Source organism: Rhincodon typus, chromosome 5, assembly GCF_021869965.1.
Source record: "Rhincodon typus isolate 14 chromosome 5, sRhiTyp1.1, whole genome shotgun sequence".
In the NCBI taxonomy this organism is placed as follows: domain Eukaryota; kingdom Metazoa; phylum Chordata; class Chondrichthyes; order Orectolobiformes; family Rhincodontidae; genus Rhincodon; species Rhincodon typus.
This window is the reverse complement of record NC_063336.1, coordinates 51031268-51054490: the sequence shown is the minus strand read 5'-3', so window position 1 is coordinate 51054490 and position 23223 is coordinate 51031268. Positions and strand designations below refer to the sequence as shown.

The following is a 23223-nucleotide window of genomic DNA, read 5'->3' as shown; positions in this document are numbered from 1 at the left end:
GGATGAACACAGCAGGCCAAGCAGCGTCATAGGAGCAGAGAGGCTGACGTTTCGGGCCTAGACCCTATGATGCTGCTTGGCCTGCTGTGTTCATCCAGCCCTGCACCTTGTTGTCTCTTATTTTGATATGACAGGTTAACAAGCAGCACATTTTGAGAGGAGGCCTGGTATACATTTTAAGTGAGAAATGTCACTGGAGGACAAACTGAGTTTTCAATCAGGAGTCAGCAGCATATTGAACTCACTGCTTAATATAACCATCATGAGTTGTGGAGGATGGCCTTTCTGTGCCTTGAATTGCTGATGAGGTTGCAATAAGTAACTAATTTACTTCAATTATTCTTTTTGATATACATTAATGCCCCGGACTTGGACACAGGGCAAAATTTCAAATTTCTGGATGACACCAACTGCAGAAATTTAATAAACAACGAGAAAAGTAACAGATCTCAGACCAACATCAATAAGTAATATAGACAGATAAAATTTAAAGCAGAGAAATGTGCAGTGATACATTTGAAGGAAGAATGACAAGAGGTAATATAACTTAAGTGGTACCATTTAAAGCGATGAAGGAGTGGAGGGACCTGAAACCTTACTTGTAATAATCTTTGAAGGTCGCCAGACATGTTTGCAGGGCTATTACAAAGTCTGTGGGATCCTTGACTTTATAAATAAGAGTAAAAGTGTTACAAAGTTAAGTTGAACCATTAGAAATCACCAGTTAGATCGTGCAAGGGTATTCTGTCCAATTCTGGCACCAAGCTTTAGGAAGAAAACTGACAACTTAGAAAGCATGCTGGGAGATCTATGAGAATGGTACCAGAGATGAGGAACTTCAATTATTAGGAAACATCGTAAAATCTGGGATTATTGTTCTTGATTGAAGAATGAGGAGACATTTGGAGGATCAGTAACTAGAGGGCATAGATTTAAAGTAAGGGGCAGAAGATTTATAGGTAATGTGAGGAAAAATGTTTTCACACAGAGGATGGTAGGAATCTGTAACTCACTGATTGTAAGGATAGTAGAGACAGAAACCCTCATAACATTTAAGAAGTATTTAGATGTGAATTTGCGATGCCAAGGCATACAAGGCAAGGGGCCAAGTGCTGGAAAATGGGATTAAAATAATTAGGTGGCTGTTTTTGATGAGCACGGACACAATGGGCTATAGGGCCTTATTCTATGCTGTAGATCTCTATGACTGTGTGATTTGATAGAGATGTTCAAAATTTTACACGGTAGATATGAAGGTGATGCTTCCATTGGCAGAAGGGTTAGTGACCAGAACCATCTGATTTAAGGTAATTGACAAAAGTGTGAGAAGGAGTTTTATTTTAAATAAAAGTAAAGAAAATTGTGTTTCTGGTAAATATTCCCTCTTTGTCACTCTCAACACAGTGTGAAACATCATCCATCTTAAATGCCTTTCCAATTCCACTGACTTGGTTGAGATTACATCACCTAATTATGTGTTTAATCATAGGCAGGATATCATTGCCATGATTTACCTTCCCACCGCTGCACCATTACATCAGGTGTCTCCCAATGTTCCATCCTTGCATCCCTCCTATTTTGCATCTACATGCTGCCTTTGGTGACATCACCCCAAAACACAGCATTAGTTTTCACATGTATGCTGACGAAATTTTCTGTGCTGTATATTTTCAGTGTCTATGAGACCCACATCCACCTCAACACAACCTCTCCACTGTTGCGACATTGTCAGATGGCTTATCTTACATTGGTATTGAATGACCAGAAATTTTATCCAGTTAAATATTGGGAAGACCAAAGCCATTGTCTTCAGTCTCTGTTATAGATAGCAGTCCTCAGCCATTGACTCAAACCTGTCCATGGGAAATGTGTAAGTTTGAACTAGACTGCTCGTAACTTTAGTGTTATATTTAATCACGACCAGATAAACATGCCATCACTTCTTTTTACTTTCTTCTCTGTAATGCGACACAACTCTTGAATCGCTGCATCCTCGAAATGTAGGTTTACTTACAGTGCTGATAGGAAGGGAGTTGCAGGCTTTTGACCTAGTGACAATGAAGGAATGCCAATATGGTGCCAAGTCAGGATTGTTAATGACTTAGAGGGGAATTTGAGTGGGCTATTCCCAAAAATGTGTTGCCCTTGTCCTTCTAGCTGTCGCAGGTTTGGAAGGTGCTGTTGAAAGAGCCAAGGTAAGCTATTGCATTATGTCATGTATATGGTATGCACTACCGCCACTGTGCATCGGAGGTGAAAGGAGTAAATGTTGAAATGTGGATGTGGGACCAATCAAATGGGCTGCTTTATCTTGGATGATGTTAAATTTCCTGTGTTGTTGGAGCTACATCTATCCAGACAAGTGGGGAGTATTACATTAGACGTCTGATTTGCCCTTGCAGATAGTGGGCAGGCTTTGGGAAAACAAGAGGTTGAGTTACGTACTACCAGATTCCTAGCCTCTGACCTGCTCTTGTAACCGCCGTGTTTAGATGACCTGTGCAGTTCATTTTCTGGCAAATGCAAACCCCAGGATGATATTAATGGAGGATTCAACAATGGCAATGCCATTGAACAACAAGGGAGATACTCAGATTCTCTCTTGTTAGAGATGGCCATTGTCTGGCATTTGTGTGTTACATTGCCACATCTACCCAAGCCTGGATGTTGTTTGTGTCTTGCTGCATATGGACACAGACTCCTTCGGTATCTGAGAAGTTGCAAGTTGTACTAAATGTTATACAATCAATCATGAACATGCCCCTTACTGATCTCAATTGTTCAGCTCTTTAAAAGAATAGTCATAGGTATCCTAGGTGGACTGGCCTCCTTCTGTGATGTATCATTTTATTCCTAGAATGATGTCCAACAGATTCAAGATGTATTTTTCTATGCTAGATATATAGCAGCACATTACATATGGTCTCAATCTAGTTCTCAGTTATGACAACTTTTTATAAAGGCAGGTAAGTTTTTGTTGCATCCTCACACTTGTTCTCAGATTTTAAGAAACCTTATTTTATTTCCTCTTTCATTTCTTCTCTGTTCCTTTCACATTTCCTCTCACTCTATTACCTTTTTATATATTTCTGAATTCACTAGCCACCTAATTGCAGATGCCCCACCCTGAGGATTTTCAGTCAATGTCCTTCGTTAGTCTGTGAGGGGAGTAAAAGAACCAATGGAATAGTGTACTGGAAACTGATAACCGTACAAACTACAAGCCTGTTATTCTAACACAAGGCTTTGGTTGTCATTTCCGGAAAAATCCTGCCTCACGTTTATTTTTCATCTTCTTGTAATTCTGAAACAAAGCAGAAAAGAAAAAATCTAGGTTTTGATTTAATGGCCAAGTGGAGGCATAAAGTTAAGATCCTCAGCTTAAAAGTTATCCATCACTTACTGCTCTGTCTAATCCATTTTTTAATTTACATATAGTGCACTTTGCCAAATCAGTCATGATGAATTCTGAATTGGTCAGGCTACAGAGTTACATTCTTTTCAAATTATTTGCAAATTCACAAAAGGACATTACAAAATTCTTCATGAATGGAAATTCTACAATCGTCCATAGACTAGGACTAAGGATGTGAGAAGAGCCTTAAACAATGTGAAAAGTTGAGAGAAAATGTCAGTCAGAAGATAACATATCTGATTCTTACCAAAAATTGCATTCAAGTTTTCCCACATCTGTGGAAGTCATTCTGCTGAAATTGGATCTGCAATCTTGTGTTTCATTTCCATTGAAAGCATGACTTTTTTGACTTGTTCAGACCTCTCTGTGGATACAATGAAATGTATTCAGTAATATAATTAATGACCTGTTTGGAACAAAGATGTCCAATGTTAAATGGTGGATTAAAATTTAAATTATGGAGTTACTTCTAACATTATTCCTTCGCTGGTGATTAGGACAAGATGGGTGAGGCGGCAGGAGGATTTACAACTGACAGCATGTGTTTATTGCCTGAAAAACTAGTGAAGAGAAGAGTGTGTATCTGTTGGAAATGATAAACTGTCATTTGCCTGCTAAATCGAAATTTTAGCTACACCTTTAAAATGGATTGACAATACTCCCATCCAATATAGATAAATTAGGATCCAACTTCAATTATTGGAGAAATGGGTGGTGATAAGAGATGTTTTTGGAGCACACAGGGCCATACAGCAAAAATAAATATTTGCCTTTTTTAAAGATTTTTCTTATGGTACTACTTGGAGTCTTGATACTTCTGCTGGCCCTACATATATCACCAGGCCTACTGCCATCCCATTTTGTTTTTGTTTCCCCTTAGTCTATTCCCTCCAAAACCAAACCCAACTGCTATTCTTATCACAGTTTGCAGTTAATATTTCAAATAGGGCTGCACATAATTTAGATTTGTGGCATGGGTGGATACTACAGGAGCGCCACAGATATTGCTGTCATTTTCTCAACCAATATCTCTTAATTCATTTTAGTTTTGATTAAACTACAGCAAAATTATGTTATATTGCTGCAAAAAAATAAGATAATTGATGTTCCTAGATGGCTAACTTGCTTATTAGTGAATTTATGTATGAAACAATGCTATATAATGATTTTCAGTTGCTCTCATCCAAGCATTATAAAACACTGGCAATTCTCCATGGATAGTAAGATGACTAATGGAGAATATATTGGATATTGGTTACAAGTGATACCTCTGCCAATTCGTTTTAGTGTGGTTAGAATGTTTTAAGAACAGCTGCACTTAAGACTAAATTTATGCCATTTCCCCTATTTGTTTTCAAGAGACCGATTAGATAATGTGACTGTAACAATTTATTAAAGTATTTAGTCCAGTAAGTTCTCATTCAAACTAAAAATTTATTGAAGTAATCAGTTTAGCTTTTACAGCTTTGCTTGACCTATACTATCACAACATTGAAATAAAATCAGCTCTGGTGGCAGTTGGTAAGAGAATCTAAATCTTGTTGTATAAATCTAGATTTGTTTGTTCGTAGTTGGCAATTAACTTAAACCTCCAGTTTGAATTATAAAAATGTCAGCCTTAAGCAGGGCTTTAACAAGGTCACTAGTGAAGGAGCAGCTGGGTTTAATTAATCAAAGATCCAGCTAAAACCAGCTTCTCTGTAACTGGGTTAGCTAGGCCTTTTGTGTTAGTAACATATGGCTAATAAACTAGCCAACTTAGTATGATTTTGTATTTGAGTGCAGCTTGCAATGTAGTGCTGGGAATTGGGCGATTTAGCAAAAGGTGCTTCTTTGTTTTTGTTTTTTTTCTCTTTTTCCTAATACTTTCAGCCTCCAAGAATTGGCTCTTACTCTGCCACAAGAGAAATAGCTGATTGTTTGGTGAGTATCGAGGAAGTGACTCAAGTCCAAAATAATTTGGCAGCTGGTGGTACGGTTAATAATATACAAATAGAGCAGGAAATACAGAATAGAATAAATTAAGTAGCCAGTTAGAACACGTCAAGGATGGCAGCACAGGAAGTATGTCACAGCTGCAGTATGTGGGATCTCCTGGATGCCAGTATGATCCAGGGCAAACATATCTGCAATAGGTGCTTAAAGTTCAAGCGCCTTCAGCTCAAAGTAAGGTGGCTAAACTACGGACACTGCAACACATCAGGAAGGAAGCAAATTTCCTGGAGTTTTTGTACTTAAAGACAATCGTACTTCTGACGATATGGTGCCCTGAATTGGCCTGTGTTCTTGGACAGGAGAGTTTGACAGCTAGTGAAGCAGGTAAAGGAACCTGGAGCCCAGAAGCCTCGGCCTTTGCAAATGTCTAATAGGTTTGACGACCTTTCAGCTTGTTTTGGTGAGACTAAGGGCTGCAAGGTGGATGAGCCAAGTGACCATCGCACCATGGTACGAGAAGGAATTAATTGGGCAAAACATAAATGAATATAGTGCTAACAAGGAGCCAGGAGGATTGACACCATTGACTTCAGTAAAGGGTACGAGTTCAGATGGCTGTGCTACCTGCTTGATTCCAGTTTCAGGACATTTGCTCAGAGCTAGAAAGGATCTTACAGTGAAAGGTGGAGGATACAGTTGTTGTGGTCCATGCAGGTACCAATGATATAGGCTGGACAAAACAGGTGTTGCATAGGCACTACGAAGGGCAAGGTACCAAATTAAGAAGTATAGTAATTGGAATGGATCAAATTATTTTACAGAGATGAATACACGCTGCAAAAAGTGATGTGGGAGAAGTGGATTCCAGTTCATGTGCATTGACTTGGCACAATATGTGGAAAGTGAGATCTGTATCACTCGAACAGTCACCACTTGAACTGCGCTGGGGGTGATGCTTTTGCAAGATGCGTAACTAAGGAAGTAGAGTATTTAAAACTAAATGGTAGGGGCAAGGAATGAAATTTAGGAAGATATAATGGATCAAAGAGTAGAGACAAGGCAAAATAAAGATATTAATATGCAAAGTGATAAACAATTTTTGAAAAGAAGGGAAAGAGTACAAATCAACAGTCGATTATATAAAGAGGTTAGAGGTTACAAAAAGAAGACAAAGGAAAAGACTAAAAGATTCTGTATCTGAATGCATACAGCAATCATACAAAACAGATGAACTGATAGCATAAATTGAAATAAATTAGTGTGATTTTGTACTAATTTTGGGGACGTGGCTGCAGGGTGACCAGAATTGGTTCTTGAATATTGAAAGGTACAGGACATCGAAGAAGGACAGAAAGCTAAGAAAAGGTGGGAGGAATTGGCGCTGTTGCTTATTCATGGTATTTGCACAATATAGCATTATGATGTAAGTTCAGGAAACCAGGATATGGAAGTGGTTTGGGTAGAGATGTAAAACAATAAAAGCAAAAAGTCACTTGTGGAGGTGGTGTACATACCCCTTACATTATTCTCCATCCTACCATGTGATTATGCAAAAGACAAGTCAATAATCATCGGATATTGTAATTGATATGTAGGCTGGAAAATTCATATAGTCAAAGGTAGCCTAGATGAGGTGTTTATTGAATATTTTCAGGACAGTTTCTTAGAACATCATGTTCTGGAGGTGAACAGAGAGCAGGATATACCAGAACAAATGCAGAGAATGCTGGAGAAACTTAGCAGATCTGTAACATCTGTGAAGAGAGAAACAGTGTTAAAGTCTGCTTTGACTTTTCTGAAGAACTAAACTTAGTTTAATTTACTAAACTTGGTATTATGTAATAAGATAGGATTAATTAATGTGCCTAGGCAGCTGCAACTATAATATGATTGAATTTAACATTCAGTATAAGGGAGAGAGATGAGTCCCAGACTATTTTATTGACTTAAATAAGGGCAATTATGAGGGCATGAAAGCAAAAATGACTAAAGTAAATTGGCAAACCAGAAGAAAGGATCAGTTGGTAGAGATGCAATATAGACATTTAAGAGGACATTTCAGAACATGTAGAATAGATACATTCCAACAAGTCAGAAAAATTCCAAATTTATTTGGAATGGTTAAAGATATTATCAGACTCAAAGAAGCAGCGTAGAATTGAGCAAAGAGAGGTAGATTGGGCAGAATTTTTTTGTTTTAAAAAAAAAAGGAAGATTAGCTGAAGAAACAGAAAGAAGTGTTTGAGATAAAACAACCAGAAATATGTAACCAGTTAGTAAAGTTGTGTAAATATGTAAAAAAAAATTAATCACGCATGCATTGGTGATCTAGAAAGTGAGTCTCGAGAATTTAAAGTAGAAAATAGAGGAAACGGATGAAATGAACAGGTATTTTTCATCACTCTTCCACATAGAGGATATAAGTTAGCTCCCAGAAGTAGTCATAAAACAAGAAATGGGAGGGAGGGAGAAAAGAATGAAAACCATCAGAGAATTTTTACTTCGTAGATTAATGGAGCTTCAGACAGACATGTGATGGTGTCCTGATGAACTATGGTCTTAAAAGAATTGGCTAATGAGATAATGTGTTAGTTTTAATTTTCCAAAACTCCCTGGTCTGATTAGATTGGAAGATAACAAATATAACTCCTCAATTCAGAAAGGGAGAGATGGAAGGCAAGAAAGCCAGTTATAGCAAAGTAAAAACTATTATCAAGCAAGTTATAACAGGGCACTTAGATAAGATTTAATCAGGCAGAGTCAACATAAGACTATTGACCATAAGATATAAGAGCAGAATTAGGCCACTCGGCCCATCAAGTAATGGCTGATACATTCTCAAACTCATTCTCTTGCCTCCTCCCCCCAACCCACGTGGTTTTGTAAAAGAGAAATCATATTCAACCAATTTATGGACTACTTTGAAGAAGGCACATGTGTTGTGGTTAAAAGATGTGTTGTACTTAGATTTGCAGAAGATGTTTGATAAAATGCGACATTGAAGGTTATTGGAGAAAATAAAAACTCATCCTGTAGAGTGTAGTATATTGGCATGAATAGAAAATTGGCTGGCTAACAAGAAGCAGAGAATAGGCATAAATGAGTCTTTCTCAGGTTGGTATGATATACAAGCAGTGTGCCACGGGTGCTGGGATATTGACTGTTCACAATTTATATAAATGACTTGGATGAAGAGGCAAACGACCTGGTTGGCAAAATTGCTAGTTGCACAAAGATAAATAGGAAAATAAATTCTGAAGAGAACATAAGGCTGCAAGAGAATATAGGCTCCATGAACAGGCAAAGATATAGCAAGTAGATTATGATAGTGAAACATGTAAAATTTTCCATTTTGTATGAGGGAATATAGAAGAAGCATTTAACTGATGAGAGACTGCAGAGCCCTGAGCTATAGAGGGACTTAGGTGTCATAATACATGAATCACAAAAGAGCAAGTACAGCAAGTAATTAGGAAAGTCAATAGAATAATATTATTGAGAGGGATTGAATACGAAAGTAGGGAGATTATAGTTCAGAGTGTCTGGAGTACTGTGTACAGTATTGATCACCCAGAAAGGAAAAACTAGTAATACTTCTAATACTAGTCATACTGTAGGTCCATTTTGAAGTATGCAAGACGAATTGGACCATTGTGTTTCATTTGCCAGGATTACTAGTTTTTACTTTTTGGCACAGTATTTGAGGAGAAATAGAAATGTGTTGTAAGCAGTTCAGAGAATACTTACCAGACTTATCCTAGAAGCGTGTAGATCATCTTATGAGAAAAAAGATTGGACAGGCTAAGATTGTATCTACTGGACTTTGAAGAGGAAGAGGTGACTTGATTAACCAGTAAGATCCTGAAAGGCCATGAAAGCATGGATGTGGAGAGGATGTTTGCATTTCTGGAGAATGTAAAATTAGATGCCACTGTTTAAAAATCAGAGGTTGCCCAATTTAAACAGAAATAAGATAAAATCTTTACTCATAGAGGGTCATGAGTCTTTGACTCTCTTCCTGAAAAAGCAGTGGAAGCAGAGTCTTTTGATATTTTAAGGCAGAATTGGATAGATTCTTGGTAATCAAAACAGGTGAAAGTTAGTTATCGGTAGTAGGTGGGAATATGAAGTTGTTATCAGATAATCTTGCTAATTGAACAGAATGACCAGCTTGAATGACTGAAAAGCCTACTCCTCCTCCTCGTTCATATGGTTAGAATAGTATTATAACAATCTTAGCACTCAGACCAGTAAACAAGTGCTTTGTTTGCTTTATCACATGCCAGCTTTCTATAATTCACCACAGTTGGATTTTGTAATGTTACCTAACAATTAAAAGTGAGTTAACAGATGTCAATGATATTGAGTCACATTTGGTTGGTGGTTACACAAACAAGGTGCCCACAGAAGATGATTTGATTTAATGATTAAAAGATAAATAGTTATTTGCAGTTTCTAATAAGATTAGAAAGGTACCTTGGTCATTGTGATTTCTGCAGGTATTCTGTCTGATTTACTTGTAAGGAACACTTTTTTTTCTCACATATGATGTGAGTGTCACTGGCAAGGTTGGCATTTGTTGCCCATTCCTTTTTGTCCTTGAACTAAATAGCTTGCTCAGAGGCAGTTGAGAGTCAACGACATTGTTATATGCAGGCCTTCTCTAAAGAACATGAGTGAACCATTTTTTTTTACAGCAATCAACAATGGTCACTATTAAATTAGTCTTTTTTTTTAAATAGTCCCAGATTTTACTGAGATTCAATCCCATATCCCTAGAACACTAGCATGAGCTTCTGGATTATTAGTCCACATCACCACTGTGCCACTGCCTTGCTATAGTTAAGTGGGTTCACTCCATGTGGTCTCTGCAAGTTCAGGTGTATCATTGAATCCAATTCATGGAATTATGTCTTGGTAAAGTGACAGCAGCATCATGGTGTTGTAGCTACATTTGATTTCAGCAATACGGGTGCTTTTATTGGAACTTTATGTTTCTGTATAATATGATGTACTGTTCTTATCACATAATATCTGTATTTACAAAATCTGGTTTTATGAAAATAACTTAGTCCCAGGTACTACCTCATTTTGTTTTTTATTTTGCAGACTTGTCACTTGACCACAAGTTCCCCAGGTTTTGTCCAGATAAACCGAGTTTCATAGGTTATTATCCGAGGCCTCCTGCAGCCCTTGTTCCAAGACCTAGTGAACCAATAACACAAGAATAAGCATGCAAAAGCTGTTACCTCAGCCTGTGAAGAAAAGCAAGATCCTCTGCGAAGCAACACATGTTTTGTCTCTAGTGTGGCTACTGTGCGTTACCTCCGTAAAAGAAGTTTCTGTACTGTTTAAGTGCATTTAGAATCAGCTATGCTGATGGTTTTATTTTTGAAAAAGCTGTTATATCTTCATTTTATAAAAAGAAAAATTCCTCTTTCAGTGTTATTGGTTCTAAGGATAGCATTAATCGGTCTAAATATAGTCCAGGCCTGCTGATTGTAAAAATGGTGGAAGTCATTCCATTTAATACAGGGGCTACTGTATTAATGAAGAATGTTTGATGATCCGCGTTTTTGTTTTAAAGGGGAAAAATGTCAGAAGAACAGTGCATCATTTTGATCACAATAAAGTCACACCCAAATAGTGTAATGACGTGTTTTGATGTGATTTATTTGATCATGTATGTTTAATAAGATTTTTAAAAATGTTTACCATATGCTTTTTCATGAAGTGAACAAGCAAAATTCTACAGACTACTTGTATTTATATACATTGCAACCAAACTGATGTCTTAGAAATTATGACCAATGGACCATATTAACCATGATCCAACTAAGCTGTATCAACTGTATTGCTATGTGGTTGGTGGCTGGGTTATCTATTTAGAAACCTGCTACACTGTTGTAATGCCAGTACAAAATAAGCATCTCACTTTAAACACAGTTATGATGTTGAGGATGAGAAATTTATTTTGCTGATTCTATCCAATAGATGACAGAACTCTTCTAAATCAGCAAAAATCAATTGAGTGCTAATTGTTGAATTTCCCAACATGATTGCTGGGGATGATATGTAATCTGTTATGACATGGCATCTTCAACCTTACAGGCATGGGAAATAACAGTAGTGTTAAAGGGGAACAAAGTCAACACAAAACAATTGTTTTGTGCAAAGTAAAAAAAGGTTTGAAAATGTTGATTTTCAACATTACTAAAAGTATTTTTCAATATTTAGTGAATAGACCTGACAAACAGTTGATTAAATTGAAATAGTATTTGTAGAAACATGTTGCCCTCTACGGTTGTTGGATGCACATATTGTTTTCTGCTTCACTTTTGAGTAACTACATATGTCTGAACATGTTCAACAACAAATTGTAGATCCTACTCTGATCTCAACGTACTTTGTTAAAGTGATGTGGGCTGTTTATCAATCAATAATATGTAAACATCAGCTTCATCTTTGATTTTGTACCTTAAAATAAAAAGCTACAAAAAAAAAGGTGTTCCATAACTCAATACCACAGAGGAAATGTTTTCACTTCGATGTGCAGTTTTACAGTTTCAGTACAAATCTATATTGTTTCAATTCACACCTTCAGAAAGCTAGTACAGCCCATTCACAAAATCAAGCAAAAAGCAGGCACTTCGCTACAGGCTTAGGAAACCACTTTTGGCCATCTCCTTTGGAACACTTTGGGGGGAGGGAGGGGCTCAGCAAACATGTTTGCTCTTGCTTCCTTTTCCTTCAGCGTGCCCTGGAACACATGAAGAGGTCCAAATAGAAGAATATTCCACCATACCTCCAAGGTCCTTCCACTGCTGCATTAAATTGTTGTCACCAGATAATGTGGTGGGATGCCATGAATACTGCATCCTACATTATTTGTAAAGACGCACTCGGCCTCCAACTGCTACTATTGTTAGGGTTTGGCCATGGGGAAAGCCCCTGGAACCCCCCTGCAACCTCTGTGGCACCACAATATGGACAGAGACCTGGAGCCATTTCTCTGCACCCCCACTGGATAAGAGGGAAGTCTCCTTTAAGGGGAACAAATTCAAAACAGACCCTTCTTTTTGTTATAACAAGGTGTAGAGCTGGATGAACACAGCAGGCCAAGCAGCATCAGAGGAGCAGGAAAGCTGACGTTTCGGGTCTGGACCCTTCTTCAGAAATTAGCTTCTTTGTGAATTTATTCTTCAATCATAAACCTGTGCGTCTCAAATCTTGTGGAAGTTCGTTATCTAGGATTTCTCTAGAATTTACAGTAGAAGCAAATGAATGTCATCATTTGCCAAAATGCAAATGTGATAAACAAAATTCAATTGGATGTGGGAAAGCTTGGGTGTCCTTTGAGCTGCATTGTTCCACACAGCGTGTGCTCTATTATCCACATACTCTCACCAACAGCGCAAATAAGGTCGCACACTTTAAATCTTGTACCAACCAACTGAGTGAGCTCAGGATTTCAGTGTACAGAGGGACTTAGAACCACCATCAGCTCTCCATGCCCTGCCAAATCTTACCTCCAATGCCACACGATTGAAGCCCATGTCTGCAACCACAAAAAAGCTCAGGCTTGTTTCAAATCAACGTGATCTGCTCTGTATACAAGCTATGTTTAAATTGCACATAATCTACAACACCACATGTATTCTGTATCAAACAACAGCCCTCTAAGCTGAACACTTAATAAAATATACATTTTATTAAAAATCTAACTCTTAATGTATCAATGAAAATGCACTAATTGACTATACCTGATAACTGTTGAGGAGGAAGTTGTGAGCTACCTTGAACAACTGCAGCTATATGATGAAAATAGTCCTAACAGTGCTGTTCAGCAGTGTTCCTGGATCTTCCCAGTGTCAATTAAGGAGCTGCAATCCCTGTGTATACTGCTATTGCCCTAGCTGGTGGAGATCGTGTGTTTAGGAAGTATTGTCAAAGAGAACTTTTGAATTGTTGCATTCTATAGTTAGTACACACTGTAGCCATGACATATGGAAGGTGTAAGAAGTTAGTTTTAAAGACAAAGAATGGACATTCAATAAAATAAACTGCTAAGTCCTGTATCTTGTGGAGATTCTTCAATGTTTTTGAAGTCTCACTCACCTCAGCAACAACAGTCTACACCATCAAACTTGTGATTTGTGTCAAATCAGCGACAGTGGGGTTTTTGAGATTTGGAAAGAATGTCATTGCCTACAAATACCTGGCCCTTGACCTGCCCTGTTAGCCATGGCATTTTATTTTTAATTAGTCCATTTGAGTTTCTGAATCATGGTGTAGCCCAGAATATTAATGGTGGAAGTTCAGTGATAGTGAAAACATTGAATGTTCAGGGGAACTGGTTGCACTTTCCTTTTTCTTCAAAAGAGGCTCATTGCTAGGCATTTGTGTAGTGCACGTCTTTCTGGTCTTTCATCAGCCCTAGCTTCGATGTTGTTCCCTACATGCAATATGCATAGCTTCCTAGTCAGTGCAATTACAATGGAGCTATGTACACAGTCATTCCTGTTCCTGACTTTATGATAGAAAGCATCTGAAAATTGAGAGGCCTGGTATGTTGCCCTGAGGAAATAGCCCATGTTAGATTGGATAAAAATTGAGAAAATTCAGTTCCGCAATGTATTGCTTTATTAAGTATCTAAAATGCAATGCCAAAGGATTGTGGGTTATAGGTATTGATCTATGTTTTCCCAGTTGGTGAGGGAGCAAACAGCCGGTGCAAAGTGAATTCCTCAGAACATTAGGAACAGGACATTAACCATATGAATCCAACTCTACTGTTATGCCTTTGCTAATTAATAACCAAGAAACAGTATTGAGAGTCATCCATCAGTAGATGACCTTACTGTCTTTTGAGGATTATAAAGATGAGGATAAAATCAATTCAAGTAAAGAGCAGCAATATTGCTGAAATTAGTAGGAAGGTTAGTGCTTTTCTAATAAAAACTTGTATTTGTAAAGCACTTCAACATTATAGTTGACGTACCAAGGCACTTTGAATGAACATTTTAAGACGCAATTTGACAACACTAGAACAGATGGCCAAAAGCATGATCAAAGTCTTATACAGCAGCAACTTAATGAATGGAAGAAAGAAAGGTAAATGAGTTTAAGGAGACAATGTCAGTGCTTAAGACCTAGGCAACTGAAGGCTGTTTGAAGAATTAATTCAAACCTTCATAGTATCTCTGATTTTAAGTGAATACACAGATCTCAGGACTGTGGGGCTGTCAGAAATTGTGGTATAATGAGACCGTTGTAAGTCATGATGATATGATAACAACAGTAAGAGAGAAGACACCAGTCTAGAATGAGTGTGTGAAGAGAGAATTCTTAGATACTACATTAGAGAGCTGTGTTTGATAACCTATTATGTACAGATGTAAATAAAGGAGTGTTACAGTACATAACAAGTTAAAGACCCTTAGTGATAAAGAGCAAACAACCTTCAAAACACTGTTTGTGCAGACACCTACAGCTCAAGATAATCCAGACTAACATCTCAATATGTAGGTAGTAGTAAAGCATGACGGCAGCTAGGGAACAAAACCTCCAGAGCCAGGATCTGAAGATAGAGTAGAGTCCGAGGGATACAGCTAAAAGGGGCAGACACCAAAGGTAGGAGAAGACCTTGAAAAATTTCAAAGGTGTAGCTGTGAAAAAGAAGACTCTGAAGACGGTTCAAGATCTTTGAGGAAAAAGCAGAGAAAAGAACAGACAAAGAAGGCAGAGTAAAGACCTTGAAAGACTTTGATTACACGGCCACAGAGTAGGAAGAATACCACAGGTGGGCAAAAGAACCTTAGAAGATGAGTTACAAAAGGGCAGGAGTCTGGAGAAGAAAAAGGCAAAATTTGCACACTTTGCCAAAAGACTGAAAAATTGAAGTACTCATCCCGGTCAGTCAGGCATGATAATCCATTGGGATTGCAACTTTAGTAGCGACTTTGCTATTACATCAACTGTTTGATGATGCAGAAAACCCACAATAAATGCAATTGCGGGAGATCTAGAAGTGACTGTTTCAGATCCATTTTGGTTTCAACAGCTTTACACTTACAAGTGAAGGAACAGCACCATTAAGTCAACATGTTAGCTGATATTATGGTAAGACAAAGCATGATGCATTTTATTAAAGTATTCAACATATACTTTAGCTTCAAAAGAAATTTAGGGATAGGCAGGAGAGATACATCAGAGGAGATGTTGGCATAATTGTTTCATTACTTTGAAGACCCAAACTAATGCTCTGGGAGACAGAAGTTCAAATCCCATCATGGCAGACAATGAAATTTGAATTAAATTAATAAATCTTGAATTAAAAACTAGTCTAATGGTGACTATTAAAATACTGAAATAAGTGTAATGTTCCATTTATTCACTAATATCCTTTAGAGCAGGAAAATCTGCCATCCTCACCTAATCTGGCCTACGTATGTTTCCCGATCCACAAAAACATCATTCATTCTGAAATGAGCTAGCAAGCCATTCAGTTGTACATAACTATTGTAAAGTCTGGTAAGAGTAGCGAAACCAGATGGAGCACACAGATTCTAACATGGTGCAGGAAATGACAATGACACACACTGATTCTGCAAAGTCCTCCTTATTAACAGCTGGGAATTGTGCCAACATTAGGAGAACTGTCCCACAGATTAGTCAAGCAATGTCACAGAATCATACCTTATAACATCTGAGACACCACCATTGCCATTCCTGGGAATGGCCTGTCCCACCAATGTGACAGTATCAGTAAGAAGGGTCACCACCCAGATGTTGTGGAGACCAGATGCCACCTTCACGTTGAGGGTACTTTCCATGGTGATGTGTGGCACAACCACTGTGCTGAATGGGATAAATTTCAAACTGATCCAACAACTCAAGAATGGGCATTCATCTTGCTGAGAAATGGAAATCGCACCATGAGGGAAAAATTTAAGAAGTTACAGAACTAAATGTGAAGACAGTATTTCTAAATGAGGTTCGAAGAGTCAAAATGAATTCTAGACCATTAACTTGAAGGTGCAAGGTTTGAAACAGAATTTAAACTCAACACAGGATCATCTGTTTTAATACTGGCAAGACAGATTTTCTGAAGGGTCCTGACCTGAAATGTCAACTTTCCTGCTCCTCTGATGCTGCCTGGCCTGCTGTGTTCCTCCAGCTCCACACTGTTATCTCTGACTCCAGCATCTGCAGTTCTTGTTATCTCTTGCCGTAACTGAAGTTTGTCACAGTCAGACCAACAAACATCAAACTGCAAGGTCTAGGAAGCTTGGATCTTCAGGTGCATGGGCAGATCACCACAAAGCTTAGTTACAAAGTATAAATTGTTGGTGAAACGTTATATGTACTGGGGAATCAGAATACCTCATTGTTGAGCTGAAAAGTACAAATTTGTCTAGGTTTCAGTTTAGATGTAGTTTATCAGACTGAAAATGGCAGAGAATTTCAGAAAAAAGTTCCAAAGCTATTCAAAGATTCAGGGAAATTTAAGCAGAGTATCACATTACTGTGCAAAAAGTTGCCAACCTAGCTCTGTGTACATTCCCAGGAAATTTCTAGTCCTTTGGTAGGAAAAGTAAAATCTCAGATAGCATGATTGAAAGCAGGGTCACATCAGCAGTGACAGAACTGACACAATGATGAGCAGGGCTAATAACTGCTACCAAGATGAATGGGGAACTAAAATTCTGAGTAACTTTAATTCTCTTAAACAAAGGAGGGAAATCCATCCTGGTTTGTCTGTTGATGACAGTTTGGCAAAATTGGTAGGGAGCGATGTTTTCACAAAACTGAATGAGTTCTGGCATACACTCTGAGACCAAGAGTTAAGATGCTGATTATATTTATCACATGCTGTAGGTGGTATTGCTTCAACTGTCTACTATTTAGGAACTCCTCTGTGCCAAAGATTTTCTAAAGGGCAACAGATAACCCTTTGGATGATATCCTAGTGCATGGCAAAATGTTGAAGGAACATGACCAGAGAATCAGGGACATGTTACAGGCACTACAGAACACAGGTCTTACACTAAATGCGAACTGCCAGTTCTTTCGAATGTTCATCTTTACGGAACACATTGTCCAAGAACGAGGCACCATGGTAGATCCAAGGGAGATAAAAGCCTTCAGTGAACCCAGCACTAAAGTGCACAAATGATGCACAGCACAGTGGGAAAGTTCATCCCCAATTTTGGCAGTCTTACTTAATCCATAAAGAAGCTTTTGTAAAAAGGCCAACAATTGTATTGGAGGCAAGACCAGATTGCAGCTGTTGAAAGGATTAAATAGACATTACTTCTGACTTAGCATGTTATAATCCGAACTATTCACTGTAGTATGCACAGATACATCATTCAGGATTACAACCAGTCTTTATTCATCTGTAAAACCAATCTATTTTAGATCAGAGATAGTAGGAACTGCAGATGCTGGAGAATCTGAGATAACAAGGTGTAGAGCTGGATGAACACAGCAGGCCAAGCAGCATCAGAGGAGCAGGAAGGCTGACATTTCGGGCCTAGACCCTTCTTCAGAAAATCAAATATTTTAGATCAAAAGCTTTAACAGAGATCGAACAGAAGTTTGCAAACATACAGAAGGAAACATTAGCACCCATTGTATATGGACATGTGAAAGGCTTGCAGAGTATCACATAGGCCTGAAAGTTAGATTGAGACATACTACAAGCTTTTGGTAACATTACTGCAGACATGGAGACATTGTACAGCAGACATTTCAAATGTTTAGAGAAATATGACCAGCGATACCTCTGCAAAATCCTACAGATCCATTGGCAGAATATGTCCTCAATAGCAGTGTACCCTCTCAAGCCAACATCCCCAGTATCAGGTTGCTGGGTATGGTCAATCAGCTATTAGGTGGGCACATCTTCTGCATTTCTGATGTAGTGATTGTAATGAAGTCAGCCAGGTGACTGGGGCTGTTAATCTGGTCCAATCAGGGAGCCATGGCTGACAGATGAGAAAAGGGATGCCTGAGGTTCTGTTCATTCTGAGAGTTGGATCTGAGCAAACTGAATCAGTGTCAAGGACTTGCCATGTGCAAATAAAGGATGACTTGGTGACAGGATACCGGCCTTTGTGCAGTTATTTCACCAGATACAAGATTTCCAAAACAAGCTCTCTGAACTTTAACACAGCAAATGGTGAGCAGCAGGGCAGAGGAAACGCAACAAGAACACAATCAAAGCCTCTCTGAGAAAATGCAATATCGTAGAAATCTTTCACCTAAGGTCACTCAAACTGAAAAAAAGCACCTGCGAAGGTGACATTCATCTCCAAAGTCCTTGACAAGTCCAGGTGAGGACCAAGCAAAAATAGCAGAAGCATGTAAAAACCTGAGCATCCCATCCTCATGCACCTTCAAACATCACCTTCCCTACAGCATGGCAAGGTGTGAGGATCCAACATTGGACTGTTTAGTCACCTCAGGACCACAACACCCGAATTAAAGAAAGTCATCCTTGGTGCCATGGTTCTGCCTAGGGAGTGTTAACTTGTTCTGTTTCAGAGTGTGCTAAAGCATAACATCTATGACTTTCTCAAAAACATTACTTTGAACTGCCAATATTAACATACGCACTGCAAAGAAAATATGAAACTAAAATTGGAATAGATCTGTGGAAAATTTTAGCAGGAATGCAAGATTTTCTTTTACTGATCACCAATAGATATGACATACATAAACTCACCAACATTTGTAAAAGCTTTTATTCACTTCCTAGAATTTTTCTGTTCACAGTATTTTGTTCCTCAGCAGTTCCAATCAGAAAAAGATTCCAGCTGTCAGTCCACTCCAAAGGTGTAAAAGAGAAACAAGTCATTTTCAAACAAAAAAAAAGTCACAGAAGACCTCATCCTCATTTAAGTCAATCACTAAATTATTTTACTGCCAACCAGCCATTCAAGAATGCCCTGCAGTCATAAGTTGAAAAGTGACCATAAATGAATGATGTGGTTGATTTCTTTTACCTCATCAAAGTTGAAAGTCTTTTAGATTTAGCCTGTGGCTGCATAAGCTGTCTTGTGCCAGATGACAAGAGGGCCACTGTCTGGTTTTCATCAGAAATCTGTTATTGTTTAATAATGTTTATTTTTGTATAAGCAGTTAATTACCTGCCCAAATACTAATAAAGTGCCTGGTGTTTGATGCTGCTTTTCTTCATTAGTTCTAAGTTCTAAGCTTTCATGGAACTGCTATTTTACCAGCTTGGGAAGAGATGGGAAAAAATCTATTTTCAAAAAATGCAAAACAAAGCAATCTTAGTTAATTGGGTTTCACAGGATATTCACAAACCCTTTGCATGGTTAAAGAACTTCAAATAAATTGTTGTAATCATAGAAAATTGCATATTATGCACAACTCATAGGTGTAGTAAGATTGTGAAAGAAAAAATATGCTAGTAATCAAGACCCACTACACCACCAGCTGCACTATCATTATAACTGTCTTGATTACATAGAAACGTAGAAGATAGGAGCAGGAGTAGGCCATTCAGCTCCTCCTTCACCATTCAGTATGATCATGGCTGATCATCAAACTCAAATAGCTCATTGAACTTTGCTGGCACGGTGACTCAGTGGTTAGCGGGGCTCGAATCCACGGTATGGGGGAGTTCTCCCCATGTCTATGTGGGTTTGGGCTGGCACGGTGGCTCAGCGTATACACTGCTGCCTCGCAGAGCCAGGGGCCTGGGTTCAATTCCCCCCCAGGTGACTGTCTGTGTGGAGCCTGCATGTTTTCCCCGTGACTGTGTGGGTTTCCTCTGGGTGCTCCGGTTTTCTCCCACAGTCCAAAGATGTGCAGGCTAGGTGGGTTGGCCATGCTAAATTGCCCGTAGTGTCCAGGGATGTATAGATTGGGTGGGTTTGGGGAATGGGTATGGGTGGGATGCTTCAAGGGTCGGTGTGGACTTATTGAGCCAAAAGTCCTGTTCCCACACTGCAGGAGTTCAATGAATCAATACCCTAATCCTACCCTCCCCCTATATCCCGTGATCACTTTAGCCATAACAGCTACATATACCTTCTTCTTGAAAATGCATAATGCTTTGGCGTCGACCACTTTCTGTGGTAGTGAATTCCACAGGGTCACCACTCTGTAGATAAAGAAATTTCTCCTTATCTCAGTCCTGAAAGGTTTACACTTTATCTTTAAATTATGACCCCTGGTTCTGGATTCTCCTATCATCAGGAACATCTTTCCTATTTCTAACTTATCTCGCCCTATTGGAATATTAAAGTTCTCTATGGGATCCCTTCTCATTCTTCTATACTCCAGTGAATACAATCCTAACTGACTCAATTTCTCCTTAGAAATCAGTGCTTTCATCTCAGGAATCAATTTGGTTACCGTTCACTGCACTCCCTTTATAGCAAGAACATCCTTCTTTGGATTAGGAGACCAAAACTGCACATAATATTCCAGGTGTAGAAATTTTGCCCTGTATAATTGCAGCAAGACATCCTTGTTCCTGCACACAAATCCTCTCACTATGAAGACCAACGTACGGTTTGCATTTTTACTGCCTGCTGCACGTATGCACTGACTTTCAGTGGCTGGTCCATAAGGGCACCCAGGTGTTGTTAAACACTCCCCTCTCTCAATTTACAGCCATTAAAGTAATAATCTGCCTTCCTATTTTTGCTATCGAAGTGGATAACCTCATGTTTATCCACATTATAGAGCATTTGCCCACTCACTGTCCAAATCACACTGCAACATTTCTGTATCCCCTTCACAGTTCATCCTTCCACCCAAATTTTGAGATGTGACATTTAGTTCTCTTATCTATATATTGTGAATAGCAGGGGTCCTGGTACAAATCCTTGCATTGCTCCACTAATCACTGCTTGCCATTTAGAAAAAGACCAACTTATTCCTACCTTTTGTTTCCAGTATGCTAACCAAATCTTCTCTCCAGCTCAATACATTACCCAAATCACCAAAATGGCTAATTGTGTCCCTTTTGTACTGTTATCCAGAATAAAAGAGACTTACACCAGTCTTCTTTAATGAACTCCAAATAATCCATTGTTTTATAAAATAAAACTCACTTTTAAAAGAAGTAACATAAACAGTTAACTTGTAAGCTATATTCCAAAAGAACTATACTCCTTTTTCCAAAAAGATACAGTCACATAACACAGAAGACAACAGACTCTGCAGACATTACCTTTGAAAAATATCCTTTTTGGCCAATAGATGGAGAACAATGGAGAGAATTAAATGCCTTGTTAAATCATGGCCCACTGGGTTTCTTGCTGATGAAATCAAAATGCTGTAGGCTGACAGAAGATCTTCAGTTCAGATTGAAATCAAGCTGGGTATGATTTTTTTTTAAAATGTGTTCATTGTTTAGCTTGTCAGGGTTTATAAGGTAATCAGATATTTTGAAACTTTATCAGGTCCCCAAGAAATTCTATTGAGAGAGGGAAAAATAAATTTACAACTGCTAGGGTTTTCTTCCCACAGCATCCAGGTTTGTGAAAACAGAACTTAACTCCTGAAAGAGTTACTATGCAACCTCCAGCACAGAAGCCTATTCTGGTCATTCTTCCAAAACCAATTTTTTTAACAATTAAGGGCCATAATTCTCATCTGTTATCGCTATGCTTTGCTTGTCTTTTCTTCAAAGTTTTTTAACTTCCAGTAAACAGCATGTCACTCACAGCACAAATTGAAGCATTAACCTCACTGTTCAAGAAATCACATGGTAAAAATCCTTTTCAATTGAGAAAGTGTCCAAATGGTTCTATACTTTCAAGTTTTTCACGCAGTTCCAAAATATAAATATGTATTTGTAACAACTGTGAATAAATAAAAATGACTTTCTAAATTTTATTTCAATATGCTTTCAGTTTTTCACATCCAATGTTAGAACCACTAGTGAGATTTTCATGCAATAAAATGATAATGATTCACAAAGACAATTATTAATATAAAACAAGGTAAAAGTGAATGTGCTATGCAAATATTGTGAATCAATTCATGAACTACATTATTTTCCTTTTGGTAGGTTTACAGTGGAATGCTTCTAAAACCTGCTAGTGTGAAACTGCCATTGACTGGGAAATTGGCAGGAAAGTAGAGTTTAGAATTATCGGCCATGTCTTATGTTGCAAGTTCCTCTCAGAATCTACATACACATGCTTTCTTGGAAATCAGTTGACTTACCACAGCTGGATATTAGTGAAAATACAGCTCAAATGTAGATTGTCAAATTACAAATTGAGAGGGAGGGCAATTTGGGTTTTAAACTGTTATTTCATAATGCTGAGCCAAAAATTATTCTGACCTTAAACAGAGAGTTGATGAGAAGGGTGAACCATTGGTGGTTAACAAATGTAGTCAGGCAGGCAGTGGTGATGACAAATCCAATCAAAAATTAAGGCATACAATGTGGCAAGAATAAGAGGTAGGCCAGAATGTTGGAGTTTTTTTTAGGAACCCACACAAGATAATTAAAAAGTTAATAAAGATTGCAAAAATTATGAGCAAAAAATATAATATTCTATATATAATATTGTTACACAAGGGAGGTGTAATAAAATGAACTCCTGACAGTCACTCTACAATCAACGTGTAACAATTTATTTATCTAACTCTAAGTTAACAAATTAACAGAACTTCTAACAAACCGAAAAATTCCCCCTTAACAACTAACTATTCCCGAATAAAACAACATTGTAATGGTATACTGTTCCAATAGATATGACTCCCACTTAAATAAACCAAACTAATACAAAAATAAATTAAAACTTAATCTTCTCGAAATTATAGCCAGGATGATTCTTATGGAATAACAAGGTGTAGAGCTGGATGAACACAGC

At 38.1% G+C, this 23223-nt stretch overlaps 2 protein-coding genes across 2 annotated transcripts in view; both read left to right on the top strand.

Annotated features, from left to right (window-relative positions):
- LOC109920370 (5'-nucleotidase domain-containing protein 1-like) overlaps window positions 1-11002 on the top strand; it is a 39184-nt gene extending 28182 nt beyond the window's left edge. The window contains exon 3 of the mRNA XM_048597406.1: window positions 10460-11002. Coding sequence (XP_048453363.1) covers window positions 10460-10581 — 122 coding nt within the window. The 3' untranslated portion in view covers window positions 10582-11002. The remainder of the gene's footprint in view (window positions 1-10459) is intronic.
- The window catches only part of LOC125480965 (dermatan-sulfate epimerase-like), a 167759-nt gene that overhangs the window by 34251 nt on the left and 110285 nt on the right, over window positions 1-23223 (top strand). The window lies entirely within an intron of this gene.